At 38.3% G+C, this 14,960-nt stretch overlaps 3 protein-coding genes across 3 annotated transcripts; 1 reads left to right on the top strand and 2 right to left on the bottom strand.

Moving 5' to 3' along the window:
* Window positions 1-41: 41 nt before the first annotated feature.
* Window positions 42-363, bottom strand: LOC123038141 (daisho2). Its single transcript, XM_044461900.1, has 2 exons — window positions 234-363; window positions 42-172 (listed from the first exon to the last, which is right to left on the bottom strand). Exons 1-2 carry the CDS (start codon window positions 298-300, stop codon window positions 99-101), a joined length of 141 nt encoding a protein of 46 aa, XP_044317835.1. The 5' UTR covers window positions 301-363; the 3' UTR covers window positions 42-98.
* A 1,710-nt stretch (window positions 364-2,073) lies between these two features.
* LOC108037166 (daisho1) lies at window positions 2,074-2,411 on the top strand. Its single transcript, XM_017113678.1, has 2 exons — window positions 2,074-2,218; window positions 2,282-2,411. The coding sequence occupies exons 1-2, from the start codon at window positions 2,143-2,145 to the stop codon at window positions 2,335-2,337; spliced, it is 132 nt and encodes a 43-aa protein (XP_016969167.1). The 5' UTR covers window positions 2,074-2,142; the 3' UTR covers window positions 2,338-2,411.
* A 3,562-nt stretch (window positions 2,412-5,973) lies between these two features.
* LOC108037165 (carbonic anhydrase 1) lies at window positions 5,974-9,348 on the bottom strand. The gene is made up of 2 exons (XM_017113677.2): window positions 9,236-9,348; window positions 5,974-6,860 (listed from the first exon to the last, which is right to left on the bottom strand). Coding segments are annotated over exons 1-2 (888 nt in total). The 5' UTR covers window positions 9,237-9,348.
* Between the last annotated feature and the right edge of the window lie 5,612 nt (window positions 9,349-14,960).

The following is a 14,960-nucleotide window of genomic DNA, read 5'->3' as shown; positions in this document are numbered from 1 at the left end:
GCGCATTTTTTGAATTTCATATACAACAAAAAGTAGCTTGATTTCAATTTTTAATTTTTTTTTATTTATTGAGACATTTATTTGTTTTTTAAGTTAGTTTAGTTTTTGCGTATGTACTGAGAGCGATCCGTTTGAATCAGTGTGTGACCGCCAGCATTCAAGACTTGGGTAGCTATTTTGAAAACAAATTGATGAGTGAAAAACGCTTTAAAGATTGGGGTTTTTGTACTCACCAGCCTCTGCTGTCGTCAGAGCCGCAATCAGCGCAAAGAAAAAGCCGCAGATCTTCAGACAGTTCATGTTTACAGAGTGAATTCAAGTTCTACTTTGATTAGCGGTCTGCGGCAGTAAGGCTTATATAGCTTGATCCGATGCAGCGAGCGTTGATTGGGGCTTGGAAATCCGGAATTTCCATCGGGCATCAAAATACCCCAGGGTCACGATTGGGAATTAAACGCGATCTGAGCTGATAATGCGCGTGCAGCTGATATGAGTGTGTACTATAAATGTAACTTCATGATTTTAAAGGGGTAAATCGATTTCGAATTGGATCAATTTTGTTACTTACATACATTAGTAAAAATCAAATGAGATCAAATCAGCATAATGCCACTACTAATAATGAATATTTATTTTACGTCTGTAAAAAAGTATTAAAACTCTCTTTCTATAAGAAAAAAAACATTTTTCAATAAATAAATAATGATAAACAAGAGATTGTATCATATTTTCATTACAAATTTAATGTAAGAAGTAGTAGTAGTAAGAAGAATATTAAGTTTCAATTTGATTGAATTGAAAATTTTTTAAATACATTTAGTACAACAATTTTAAATAATTTTAATTGAAAGTATATTATATTTTGATTAAGTCTGACTTGCAAAATCGATCTGGAATGGAGAGGGCAATGCACTTCGTTATCTGAAACAAATTCATGTTCATTGCTCCTTAATTTAATCAACATAAAAACATGAATATAATTAATTAATTTATAAAAGCATATTAAACAAGAAAGGAAGCAAACTTTTACAAGCCAACGTTTATATTCCCTGCAGCTACAACACAAACTTAATACACTGAAGAGCATAACTACTATATAACAATTAAGTTATGTCGATTTTCCAATATATATATGAAAGCTAAGTGTAGTAGACCGATCCGAAGACTGGGATACTACTTGAAATAGATGAAGGACTTTTAGTATAATTTTATCCAGAAAGCTCTAAAACTGAGGGACTAGTTTGCAGCCACTGATTAAGAATATATTTACTTTATAAGGTCGAAATTGTCTATATCACTGCGTTGCAAACATTTACTGAAATTGTAATACCCTCTGCAAGGGTATAAAAATAAATGAATCTACCTCAACGTTAAATGAATTCGGAAAAATAATTATTTGGAATAAAAGATTGCATCATATTAACGTGGGAAATAAGGCGAAATTGCTAGTACATCTATTAAAAATGGCCAAAAACCTGTGTTCCGAGTTCGGCTTAATAAATTTAGCTTTTCAGATATATACGAAACCCGAGTTTTCTAAAATCATAGAGTTATTTCAAAAAATATGTAAACCTTTTTGTTTTGCGTCTATAAATATGAGCTAAGATATTATTAAAGAAAACGATCTCTGGAAGAACGTTTATCATTGTTTATTATTCTTTTTTATTTATAACTAATTTGTTTATACTAAGAATAAATTCCAAGTTTTACGTATTTTTCAATGGGAAACCATTAACTGCCTTTTTTTCCAGAGAAACTCCAATAAAGGGTATTGTAAGCATATTAAACTGGATTGCATATTGCGCTGTTTGCGCGCAGTTCCAGTTATTCTAATAATCGTTCGTCTACGTGTGCTCATGTTCGAATGTCAATAACCAGCGCTAAGTGAATTGCGTAGAAATCCCCGACAGGTTCTCACTTCACATGTATCGCCGTGCATCAACAACAATCGAATCTCGGATTAACGAGCTGAAAGATTAAGCCGATCTTTTAACCTGTGCAATACCCCACCCTGGAATTGCCCAGATCACTGACTGAACGTTCGACTATAAAAGAGCTGGCGATCCTCAGTGGGGCATCAGTATCCCAGTCGTACACCAAAGCCAACCACCAACCACCAACCACCAAACCACCCAAATCAACATGAAGTTCTTCCAAGCCGCTGCCCTTCTCCTGGCCATGTTCGCTGCCCTCGCAAATGCTGAGCCCGTGCCCCAACGTAAGTTAACATTTACAAATCAATAATTGAATCATATTTAATATTTATAAATAATTCATTTAGCTGGTGGAACCGTGCTCATCCAGACCGACAACGGCCAGTTCATCCGCACCGGTTAGGACTTGAGCTAGAATTCACATTTCTTACACATTGCTTACCTATTTTGATTTTCAAATAAACAACTTTAAATGTATACATTTGTTTTATTATTCAATTGAGTTGCGATTATGCAAAAGCAACTTAATTTATTTTTTTTTATTTGGAACCCATATTTCAGCTTTAAAGCTTTAAAGCGGAAAGTGTAAGGATGAGTAAAATATGATAAAAGACTAAATTTATAATGTTATAAAAGCAAACCGGTTTTAAGGATTCTGAATAATCTTATAATCAAGATCAATTTCCCAAAACCAAGAACATTAAACAAACATTGATCTTGCAGCACGTGCAAGTTGTCAATATCAATCTCAATCAAAAGTTATACATTGTAAAATTCTTGTTTTTGAACAAAGATAATTAAATGCAAATTATAAATTATAATATCTATAACATCTAGTAATATCAGAATGATTTTAAGAAGACAACAGTTTGAATTTTAACAAATCAGAGCAAGTTTAAACGAAAAATATGTTTTATTAATCAGTAAATATGTAAATTAAAAAAACGATAATAAAAGCTGAAGCTTAAATACCCTTAAACTTTTGGATACAATTATTCAGTTTTTCTTTCCCTTCAATTATTTAAATAAACATAAAATTTGTCTTTTTTTGGAAAAACAATAATTTAAAAACAAATTCCCCTATTGCACCTAGTTAAATAAATTTTAATGGGTCGGAGATGTCTCCTTATCTGAGTTGCAAGCATCTGGCTACAATATTAAAACTCTTTGTAAGGGTATAAAAACAGGTATTTGTTAAGCGTTCAATTGATAAACAAAAACTTGATTTATTATAATAAACAAAACACTCGTCGATTGATCTGTCAGCCCGTGCAAATTAATGGTAATTAAAGCACAATAAACAAATAGTCGAAAACAATAAATAATAAAAGAAAACAAAATAATGAAAGCTCATTAGTTTACATATAAAATAATCAAGCGATTGTGTAACTTTTTCAAGTACTTTGTAGAATTGATTTATATATATTTTTTAAATTTATTACAAATATCAGCCAATCCCCTCGATCTCATTGCCTGACAGCTGTTATTTTTAGTGCTACAACCTGATTGATGGGGAATTGTAGTATATTCTCTCTCATCGCCTCAGTCTAGACGAGTGCATATATTGTACGTATACGTACAACTTGTTTTTCACATCTAAATGGAAATTGTTTGGAGCTTGTTTTAATTGTTCGACTTGCGACCTGCTGACGGCTAAGCGGCAAAAATGGGTTGGACTGGGTTGGATGGATGCTTACATTGCTATTTGGACTGGAACTGTGGCCACTCGAAAACAACAGCCATATTTATATATGTAAACGAAACGGGGCGCAACTTGAAACAATTTCCCAAGCGAAAACTATTCGGTTGTCCTGTTTCAGGCTCAGTTTCTCTTTTGGCCACTGTAACCGCTCCTTTGCTCGTCCATTGTTTTACTTTCTGCCACGCCCACCGCCTACAACTGGCTCGTTACATTACATCAACAATTATTTTAAACTTTCGCCGCAAATATTTCCTACGCTGGTTTTACGCCTGAAATAAATCGTAATAGGAGTTGCCAGTTCAAAATGTCTGCCGGCGACAAGGTGGGGCGGTGGGCAAATAAATATATATTTTCTTAACCGGCCCAAGCCCGAGCTAATCCTTTTGATATCCGTGCGAAGGAATTCCGTAGCCAGGAACAATTTGCGCCGCGTTTGAAGTAGCCAACTATGCAGTAGCCTTCCGCCGGCTCCTTTTGCGGTGGATGTGGGTGCTGGTTCTGGGCAAGTCAATAAGCGAATTCTATCCAGGACTTCCTGCAGCTCCCCCAGACCGGTATTCACCGATCCGCCCCTGGCCTGAAACGTCAGTTCAGGTTTTCAAAGCGATTTTCAGCGAAACTTTTTAGCCAATCAGTATTCGATTCCCTTCTCTGGCCGGCGGGCGTTTATTGAAAATTAATTTCGACAATTTTCGCAACTGTTTTAGCATTTGCAGGCTGCTAGGCATTCTCCGACTTTTCCCTCTGACCGAACGAAATGAACAAATTCCCCAGGCAGCAGCTCGTGCTCGGCCGGCATTCTCCCTTTTGCACTTTGACTACTTGCCTGGCTGCACCTGCAGACAGTCGGTCAAATAGGCAAATAGTTGGCCAGCATCCGGAACCAAAGGCTGATGGGCTGCTTATGAGGTGCAAATCACGAATTGAACTGCTCAGCTGCTCAACCGCTCCTCGAGGAATGAGGACCCTCGAGTTTACCGCATTTCCATGCAGGTCGTCCAGCGTTAAAGTTCCAGCTTTGAAAGGCACTGAGTGGAAATGCACAGGTTTATTTCAATCACGTCGCCAAACTCTACTTTTATCCCAGTCTTCGTAACGATTTAAAGATTCTTAATATTGCATCGGGATTGGTAGCAAGGGCATACGGTTAGTTTCTCGATGGTTATTACTGCAATATTAAAGAAATATTAGAGCATCTTATGCCCTTATTACAATTATAATAATAAATCTTAAATTCGTTACAAAACATATAATAAAGTTTAATATAACTCTTATACTATTTTATTTAAATATTAAAGCCCTTCGGAATTGGAACAAACGAGATGTTTAAAATGGTTACGCAACTAGAAGTATGCACTATTTGGTCTAGTCTTTTATTAATTTGCCACGTAAATTCTGAATGCAACTCCTAGCTGAAAAATTCTAACCACGCTCTACATGAAATCAATCTAAAATGCTAAATTATTGTTTTCGAAGCCAGTGGCCAAATAAATCAAGTGTAAATTACACTAAATCAACTGTTTTTTTTCATGGCCCCCAGGTCATTTTATTTCCATCTTTGTTTATTTTAGCTATAAAACAAAACACCAAATTTTTTTTAAATAAATGGGGTTATCTGAACAATCGTGGTTTCGTTTTTATTTTTCGTTAGCTATATATTAAAGCAACGAATTGCATATTTACGAAAAACGTACAAAATGGCGTAGATTAAACCTACATATGTGCATTAAAGTAATTGGGCTAAGCTTTCAATTAACTGGACTTATTTTTCGCCAAGTTGGTGATTATTAAAGGAAGGAATTTTACATGTATGCGCCCGAAAAATATATACCTCGAAAATATAAGACCGAATATTTTACTTCTACTAAAAATAAGACTAATAAATAAAATATAAGACCGAAATTATTACTTCCTTACACATTGTGTAGACATTTTGCTAAATTAAGAAAAAGTTTTGTTTAGAAGGAATTAATAATTACTTCTAATAATAAATAAACACTTTCTTATTAAAAAATATCATTATTTAAAATTATTTATAATATAAAACACAAGAAATAAAACCTCTTACTCTCAAGTCAGGGACTTAATGAATGAAAAACATTGGTTCTTAATACAAGAGAATTAGTAGATTAGTAATAATCGATCACCGTTTGCTCTTAAAATTTGAAGCCATTCAGATTAGCATAAAACGGTATTAAATTTCCGTTCTTAAAAAATACCATAAGTTCGTAAAAGAAGAAAAAAAGATAAAAAAAGTCATTTTTGAATTCTTGTTTTATGGGTAAAAATTTCAATCACAAAAACCTCTTAAGAGTTATGATTTATTTCATTCACATCTCAGTAATGGAAGTGAACACTGCGAGTGCCCAGCGGCTGTTCCTCCCGTACATTGCTCCTGATCCTGCTGCCATCCGTTCGGTACAGGACTCCAAACTGGGCCAACTGGTGGGAGTTGACCCCGGAGACCTGGGAGTCGATCAGCCAGGTGGTGGGCAGCTTCACCTCCCCGTTGTCGTAGGTGCCGCTGTAGGTGTAGTGACCCTCGGCGAATGGTAGAAGTAGAGACCCCAAGTCGAAGGGCGGCAGTTCAATCGAAGATCCTGGTCGCAGGATCCACTTTAGATTATCGGCGATCTGCTTGAGTCGTTCGTTTTTGACTTGAGTCAGTGAGAACAGGTGGGATACAGTCAGGTACTCCACGGTACCTCCTTTCTTGGAACACCGATGAAGTGCCTGCATCTCCAGGCAGAATTTCTGCTTGCCTATGGAATGCTCGGATTGCAAGATGCCCCACTTGAAGATCGCCTCCACAAAGTGGTAGCTTCCACCCAACTCAGCTCCACTGATGTGGGGCAAAAAGTTGGGAGCAGTGTAAATCCGCAGGATCACCGTACTTCCATTATTTTCGAGTACCGTCGCCATCGGAAGATCCTCGTAGTGAGTCCACCTCAAAGGAAGCTTCAGCTGCCTCCTGATAACCCCGCTCTCCGCAATGTTGATGGGTGAGGGTTGGCGGTCCAGCCTCGACTTGAGCCTCTTGTTGGCCAAAGATCGGGCCACGTCCTGGAGGATGGTTCTCCCCGACTGCACATTCAGGATAAAGGCCACGGCCATCGTGCAGCTGACCAGCATCATAATCATCCGCGAATCCTCAGCCAAATTCATTACTAGGCCGAACCAGGTTTGGAACTTTAGCCAGATGTAGTCAATCATTTGGACAGACACTAAATGGTAGTTGTTAGTTAATTGGAAACGCCAATCAAGGAATGTAAACTTTTAGAAAATGTTTACCAGCAATAGATAAAATGAATCCTTTGGATTCGCATAAAGGGAATGCTATCAAAATTGTAGTAGTATATTGTATATTGATAATGATCAAAAATACTCACTGTTGCATATATTGCAATAATAGTATTTATATGTTACTCTACTTTATACAGCACCTACAAAGCTTATGTTTATTTATTTCTGACCTCAGACAAAATAATTACTTGTGTAACCCATTAGTCATTTAAAAAATAATTATGATTTTTGGAATAATAGTTGTTTAATAAATGTTATGAAAACTACAAGTAAGTATTCCCGCTTTAAGCAAAGTCAAGTGCCGCCAAGTTATAACAAATATAAAAGCTTTTTAATTAAAACTGCTTCAATTAGACCAGGAACCTTACTCAGCCTCCTCCGTTTAAACTGCTCCAGGATCCAAGGAGCAGCCTGTCTGCACTGAGTACTCCACTGACGGATGGACAGCAAAGGGATCATCGGAAATCAGCTGGCAGTGGCATTTAACCAGTGCTTAGTTTACCCTTTCAATTAGACGGCTCATTGCCCGGCCCAGTAATCAACTAATTACCCAACAAACTGGAATCTCGCCAGTGCCCGTCACTTTGAGAAATGAATATTGGGCATAAGCATAATATAATCAAGACTTGGAGTGCAAGTGGAAGGCGAGTCAGGTGCAGTGCTGCGATATTGGCCAAGAGGCCCGAGAGGCTGGCAAATGATGGCCGGCCACTCGAAGTGGGTCGAATTATTAATTTGCAGCTGGGCCACAAAACAGGGGATAGGTCAGTTACACATCTGACGGGCCCACTTTACGGCTATGTGCGTCCGAAGTTTTGTTGCTCCGAAGTGAGCCATTCAGGGCACATGAAATTGTGACCCCCACAGGCCATGAATGCGGGATCCTTTTGTTGGGGCCACATTGGATGCACTGGAAGCGCTGAGCCATAAAGCAGATAGGCCCAGGACGAGGACAGGGGACGACAACGATGTCGGTTTATGTGCCAGGCTTTCTGCCAGGACACACACACAGAGGAACACGGGAACACAGGAACACAGGCCGGGCAACCCGAATAAATACCTAGCAAACACAGGACTCTTGGGTGGCGTGGTGGCGGTGGGGCATCCTGCATCCTGACTGCCAAAGTTCTCGGCGCGTGCTTCATAAAATAGTCATAATGCATGTTTTTATGAAATATGAAGTGGCCAAAAAGTTGCTGCCCAGGCAAAACCCACCGAAACCCAAAACCTCGCCACCTCTGGCGTCTGCTGGCCTATTTGGTGCATAAGCCAAAACCAAAATGTAAATATTTTGCCATGTAATTATTTGTATACAGGACTCGAATCCATCCCGCTCTCCATTTTATGAGTGTGTGTGTGTGTGTGTGTGTGCTTATGCTGGGTCTTAAATGTATTAGTGGGGCCATTAAAAGTTGCCAAGTCGCCTGGGAGAGCAAACCGAAGAAGTGAAATTGCATTGGGATTTCGGTCTTGGCTTTGGCTACCATAAAATAATCATTTATGCCAGCAGCATCGTTCCACCGGAAGGACTTCAGACTTTAAAAATGCCTGACAGGTACTGCAGCTATATAAAGTGCCATGGGCTGATTTAAAACGATGAATACTTTCTGGAAACTAATCAGGTCTGAAATGGTTCTTTTTACAATATTCAATATGCCTTGTGCCCTCCTTTTAGTACACAAGGAAGGGGTATTAAAATGTTAAATACCATTAGGTTCATCCTTAAATATTTTCATACTTCGACATTTTGCTATGCCCCATATAGCAGCGCTCCTAATACCGTCTAAAATGTCGTATTTTCGTTTGATGTGGCCATGGGGAAAGTTCTTCACAAAGAGGACGGGATACCGACCTTTTGCGATTGACAGGCTTATGGGTTTACGCTCAGCTGAAACGGTTTTACGGTGAGCTGAGGCCGAGGCTGTGGCTACTGTCAATATTAACTGCTGGCCAGTAATTAAATTGCGACCATGCGACCGGGCGGGCACACAAAAACGGTCGCAAATTATTGCCTCATGGTGCAGCTTTCCTTTACGACCAAAACCCAAATGCTTGTCACCGGCACTCGAGGCGAAACTGGAGCTCGGAATTGCTGCTGTTCAGTTCGGTCTGGCGATAACTTTTGACATGGCAATACACAAATATCGCTGCAACGAGGTGAGTTGACATAAGTAGGAACATAATAACGAATTTATTGTGCCACTTATTTGCACTCTCCTGGGTAAATATATTGGGCAACTTTTATCGCTGCCGAAGTGAAACTTTTCCGGTTGAAAGCAGGAAGTTGGGAACTTACTTTCTTTTCTCTCTCAGCACTGCTCCAATAAAATTAGCAAATCAATGTGATATAGTGGAATTCTATGGGGTTTTCTGCCAGGTATTTTGACTTTTAAGTACAAAACAATCCAAACGAAAATTATCAAAGTTTTAATTTGATGGTATTTTCCAGGCTACTGTGGGAATATCCTTTGTTTCCGAATTAAGCCCAGAACAGTTAAGCTACTATAAAGCAAGCTAAGTACGATTTACAGAGCTTTACAATTCAAAAATATAATTAAGTTTATATAACGATATCATGAATAGTAATTTCTGATTTAGCAGTAATATGTTAGTCCTTAAAATAAGAAGTTCAGATAAAATAGTTGTTCTTTCCAATTTTCAAACCTTTTCTATATATTCTAAAAAATATTTTAAGATAAACAGCTAAAATTAGATATACTTCTAATTTTAATAAACAATAGTTGTACGTTTTTTTGAAATCCAAATATTTTGAAAGTATGTCTAGCTACTTTATAATTAAATAACATATTTAAGTTTATATAATGAAAGTACTCAAATATCAATAGTCATTTTTGGTTTAATATGCAGTAATAAAAAATATAAAATAAAATAAAAAAGTACCTATTTAAAAATTTTAAACTTGTTCCACAAAATGTTCTTGAAAACCAAGTGGGTGACCTCTAAAATTAAATCAGGTATAAGCGTTTGTTAAACGCAAAGATATGGAAAGGATGACTGAAAAACCGATAACATTTTAGAAGTTTGACAGCGTATTTTCATGTTTTATTCCAAGTGTAACTTTTGGGCCATGGTTCTTGGTCTTTGATTAACGTTTTGTCTAATTTCGCCTCTAACGAAATTGGCCTTGCTCCGAGGCATTCGGAGTAGCGAATGCTATCCAATTTCGGCAGCAAAGAGTTATTAATTCCGAATTCCGCCCGCCATTCGCAACCCGCGTCCACTCTCTCAATGAAATTGCTTGTTTACTTGGAATTATGCAAATTTTAGTGCAATCGCAGAAGTGATGAGGCCAAATGACAAATACGAAGGCACCTCCGCCTCCTCGACGACCCCGTGTCCTGGCTGTTTGGCCAGATGCATTCCATCTCTAAGCTCGACCCTGTAACTAAAATCCCCTTAAGTGCTTGCTTTGGTTGGAAATTGAAAAGAAATTATTATAACTTGTATTTGCATTTCGCTGGCTGGACTTCACCGGAGATCTGCAGAAGGATGAGAATGGGATGGAATGGAACGGAATGGGTTCGACCGCCCCGGGCACAGTTGATGCAAAAAGTTTTCGGGTTTTTCGGGGTTTTCGGGCAACAAAAGTCAAGGCATCGGACCGAAACGGGAAATGTATGCAGTGTACGTGCAGTCGAGGGCGGAATTTATTCCCCTCTAGCCCGGTTGATAACTGCGATGGATCTGCGTCGTCCTTTCACAGGGCTTGTTATTAAAAAACTTTCGCCGAGTGCGTCGCATGTTTGGTTCTACTTCTACTCGGTTATTTTCCATCTTATTTTCCTTGCTCGTCGGCGAAAGTTGAAGTTCAAAATTAAAAGGATTAGCACGGGGCGGGGTTGCGGGGCTAAAAACAACTTTGTACTCTATTTAATGCTAGGGCTATTTTTTCAGCACGCAAATTTGGGCAGGAAGGAAAGTTTTTTGATTGCAAACTTTCGATGTGACTGCAGCGAATTTCTTTCGAAATGAAGAGGTTGTGCGAACTTATGGAGGGCCCAGCTATGTGCACATCCTAGGGGGATGTTCAAAACCCCCCTCCCGCGGTAATAAAAAGTATGCTAAAAAAATTGTTCCTAAGATCCCCCTACACATTCAAGTCCTGGATCCGCCACTGCGTCCTACCCTAGAAATTTTTTGCACCTTAAGTGCATCTGGGATTGTTCTGCCTGCTGCCAAATGAAATCTAATTCAATTTCTAATAATACCCCAAGGAGGGAGAGACATAACTTTGCCAGGACTTGCTTTTGTGTTGCTAAAAACTTTTTGCACCCTGCGCTTCACTACTCTCCATATGTGTGTGTTTTCATTCGGTTTTTGAAATTGAAAAGCAAAACTTGGCCTGCAGTTGAGCCAATGGAAACTGCATTTGTATACAATGCATTCGAGCTGTCCAAAGTTCAGGGTCCTTTTCAGAGTGTGTGTGTGAGGGTGTGTGGGTGTGGGTGTGTGTGTGTTTGTCGCATCAAGCTGTCAACACTTTGCCTTTGACTCGAGCTCCGGGATCGAGCGCTTCCTTTACCGCTCCCCGACCTTTTGTTGTTGTTTATCGGAGCGTAAAAGTTTGCGATGGAAGCTGCAAAGTTTGAAGAACTTTTCCTCCTCCGCAAGCTGCAGCAGTAGCAAAAACTATTAAAAGTGTATCGACTCATTGGAGCTATGGCTATTTTTTAAGCCAAGCTTATCGAATTACACGTTCGACATGGGACTGAAAAGGCAGCTAAGTGATAACCGTGTTTATCCAACTTGTGCGTTTCATTTGTCTGTGCTTTGTGAGTTGTCACAGGGGTAAAAAGATAAAAAAATAACCCAGCCATGCACTTAAGGGAAATAACTAGTGTTTTATAAATTTTGTTAAATTTTAGCTGAGTATGCAGCCAGGAATATTCCTGTCCGGTTTTCCTAAGTTCTTTGGCCTTCGTGAATTCAAGTAAGGCTTACATTGACGTACACTGGCATGATACAGAATAAATTTTACAGCAAGAGTAGCATTTAAATCTGAGAAATACTATAATTTTTTATTTCCATTACTCGTAGGAACATGTTCCTAACACAGAAAAATATTTAAAATAAATGTAACAGAGAAATGTTTAATTTGAAAATTTAATTTAACTATTACTTTAAATCCATTAACGATCATAAAAAATATTTATAAAAATAGATCTTAAAAATTAAAGTCACATTTGATACCTGAAGTATTACTTCAATGTCACAAGGAAATTCATTTTTTTTGCTGTGCAAGAATGACTGCAAATCAATGACAAAATGGAGAGGTGCAAGTACCGGGCATAAAGCATTTTGCATGCCAACTAACTGAGCCATCCTCCAGAAGGCAGTTATGCCAGGACACGGCTCCTGCAGTTTGTCGATGACTCCCAGACAACTGCCCTAAGGATGGCAAGACTGGTGGAGGGGGAGTGGCGGGGAGCTGGCCATCGGGAGGAACTGGCCATGTCAATGGTCGCAAAGTGTCCCTGTCCCTGTCCCTGCTACGTGACTGACATTAAGTATTGTCAGGGCCCTTCCTCCCTCGTTCCGTTCCCATTTCTTTTTTCCATCTTTTCGCTAGCCACGTTTATTACTCTTGCAAAAATCATGCAAATGTCCTGGCCAAAGGATGCCAGGCCCAGCTTATGGTCGATTTCGAGCAAAGCAAAGTGTCCTCTAATGGTAATGGGTCCTAAATGCGCCTTTCAACCTTGCCAGCTGTTGGATCCTCGGATCTCTGAACGGTCCCCGTTCGGGAAGTGCCAGGGCGAAAATAATGTGTCAAAACATAAAAGGGGGTCCGAAGGGGCACTCAATTTGAGTGCCAGCAGTGGTAACTGCCAAAGCTCAAAAGTAAAGTCTGAAAAGATTCGAAAGTGTCTGGTACAGTTTAAGTTTGCGAAAAATCTCAATTCATTTGGAAGCGATGGAGGGAAAATAAAGGATGTTAATAGGCTAATGGCGTAAAAATGCATCTGAATAGAAAATATAAAAGGAGATTCAATTCAAATTTTTAAATTAATAAATATTTGAGTCATTAAAATCTGTTTAAGTATTAAAGATGTTTCGTGTTTATGCGTTTTTCCTTAGCAATTCATTTTGCCTCTGAGAATGATTAAAAATCTTTTAGCCCCAAACTCATTGAAAATTTCTCGTTTGCAAAGTCGCCTCTCCTTGAATCTGCGCCAATCAATTCGCTATCTTGGCCTTTCACTCCCACATTACCATTTCCAATCCCAACACAATTTCATTTACATTTTATTCAGCAATTCTCTCATTTTTTCTAGTGCACTATTTTTTCCATAGCAGACTCTGCGCGATTTTCAATGAGGAAAACAAATAATTTTCCTTCTTTCATTTGCAGCATTTGCTCTGGAGCTGATGCTTTGCCATTCGCTTTGCGATTGCCCTTGGCGGTGAAGTTGCACGGTGGAAGTGATGGCCAATTTTGCTTTTACTTTATTATTATATTATAAGATATTCCGGTAACTTTCTTCCTCCCTTGGGATTTATTTTCAATCTTATCATTGTCGAAAAAATTTAACTCAAGCTATATAGACAAACATAATTCTTAAGGTATCAATGTTCTCATGAAAAGGATCATGATTTTGGTACAACCTTTTCTTTGAATCTACTCGTATACCTTGAACACTACATACATTAATTCAACAAAAAGGAACTCATCAACAAATTTCAAAAAATATGCCAACAGATAGAGGCACTTGAAAATATTTTGGCGCTGACGACATTGAGCATGGTTAAACTTTATTTCCTAAAAACTTTAAAAATAGTTGTTCGATTTGGAAATTTTGCTGTTGATAAATATTGATCCAATTAATACCACACACATAAAATTTATCTACACAAATTTTCCGCTTTGTCTTTTTAAATAAACTTCTGTAGTATCCAAGATATCGATGCTCATACAGACACACAGATGGACATAACTTGATCGACAGTACCAGTGATCGTGATCATGAATCTAAATACTTTATTGGGTCGGAAACGCTTACTTTTACCTATCAACGAATACATGTTACCCTTTCAGCCCGTTTTATTTTTAATGAGTTTACAAAGCAAGCCAAAGATTTGGTAGTGGGATTTAGATCAACCTTACCCTCCATGGATCCGCACATGGCTTGACTTTCTTGTTTGTGAGCAACTAATTAATGGAATCGAATGGGAATTTCTACCACTGTGCGATGGCTGTGACATTCCGATCCACTGCGGTGGATCCACCGTGGAGTGCTTTTGCCGTGGACGCCAGCGCCATTCGCTTTCTCTGCTGGTGGCATTAATATGCAAAGTATGATATGCTGTTGAGCTGCGATTTGTTGCACTCGATTGGGCGAGCTTAAATTTACATGCAAATATTGAAACGCAAGCCACGTGCCACGCAGCGGGGCAAGAGTAAGGGTTAAGGACAACGGAGAGGACAAATATTTGCAGTTCATTAATGTTGTGCTAGCAAGTGTCATTGAAATTGGATTTGTCAATTCTAATCGCATTATTATTTGAGCATTGTCAGTGGTACTTGTGGCGCATTCCGTCTGCTGAAGCAGCTGAAACTTTTAGTTTACACTTGACTAGCCCGCATATATGCGGATTTTTTACACTCAGCAAAGAGAGACTATTGTTAAGAATGTAAAAGGAACGATGTTTTCTTTTAGTACAAGAAGGATTATTTGTTGTTTACTTTTTTGAAATATTTTTCATTTGTTGCTGAATTTAAAAACCACATTAAAAAATATAAATGTTAAAAAATCAACGAAAAGAGATTGCAATTGCAACTAGTAAACATTATATACATTAAATCAAGAAAGTGTTAAGCGTTAAAGCCTGCTTTTTTTGAGTATTTTGCCATAGAATTGTGGGATTAAAATTAAAGATCTAATCCGACACTTGACTTCTCACTGCCATAAACTGAATTTAAATTACGAATTGGGTTTGAAAAAGGTTTTCCTCTTACCTTTTTAGCTTCCTTTAGTTAAAGTTTTGTGTATTTTTTCTTA

The sequence above is a fragment of the Drosophila rhopaloa genome, unplaced genomic scaffold, assembly GCF_018152115.1.
Source record: "Drosophila rhopaloa isolate 14029-0021.01 unplaced genomic scaffold, ASM1815211v1 contig_115, whole genome shotgun sequence".
In the NCBI taxonomy this organism is placed as follows: Eukaryota; Metazoa; Arthropoda; class Insecta; order Diptera; family Drosophilidae; genus Drosophila; species Drosophila rhopaloa.
Note: the sequence above shows the minus strand (reverse complement) of the source record. Positions and strands in the feature narration are given on the sequence as shown.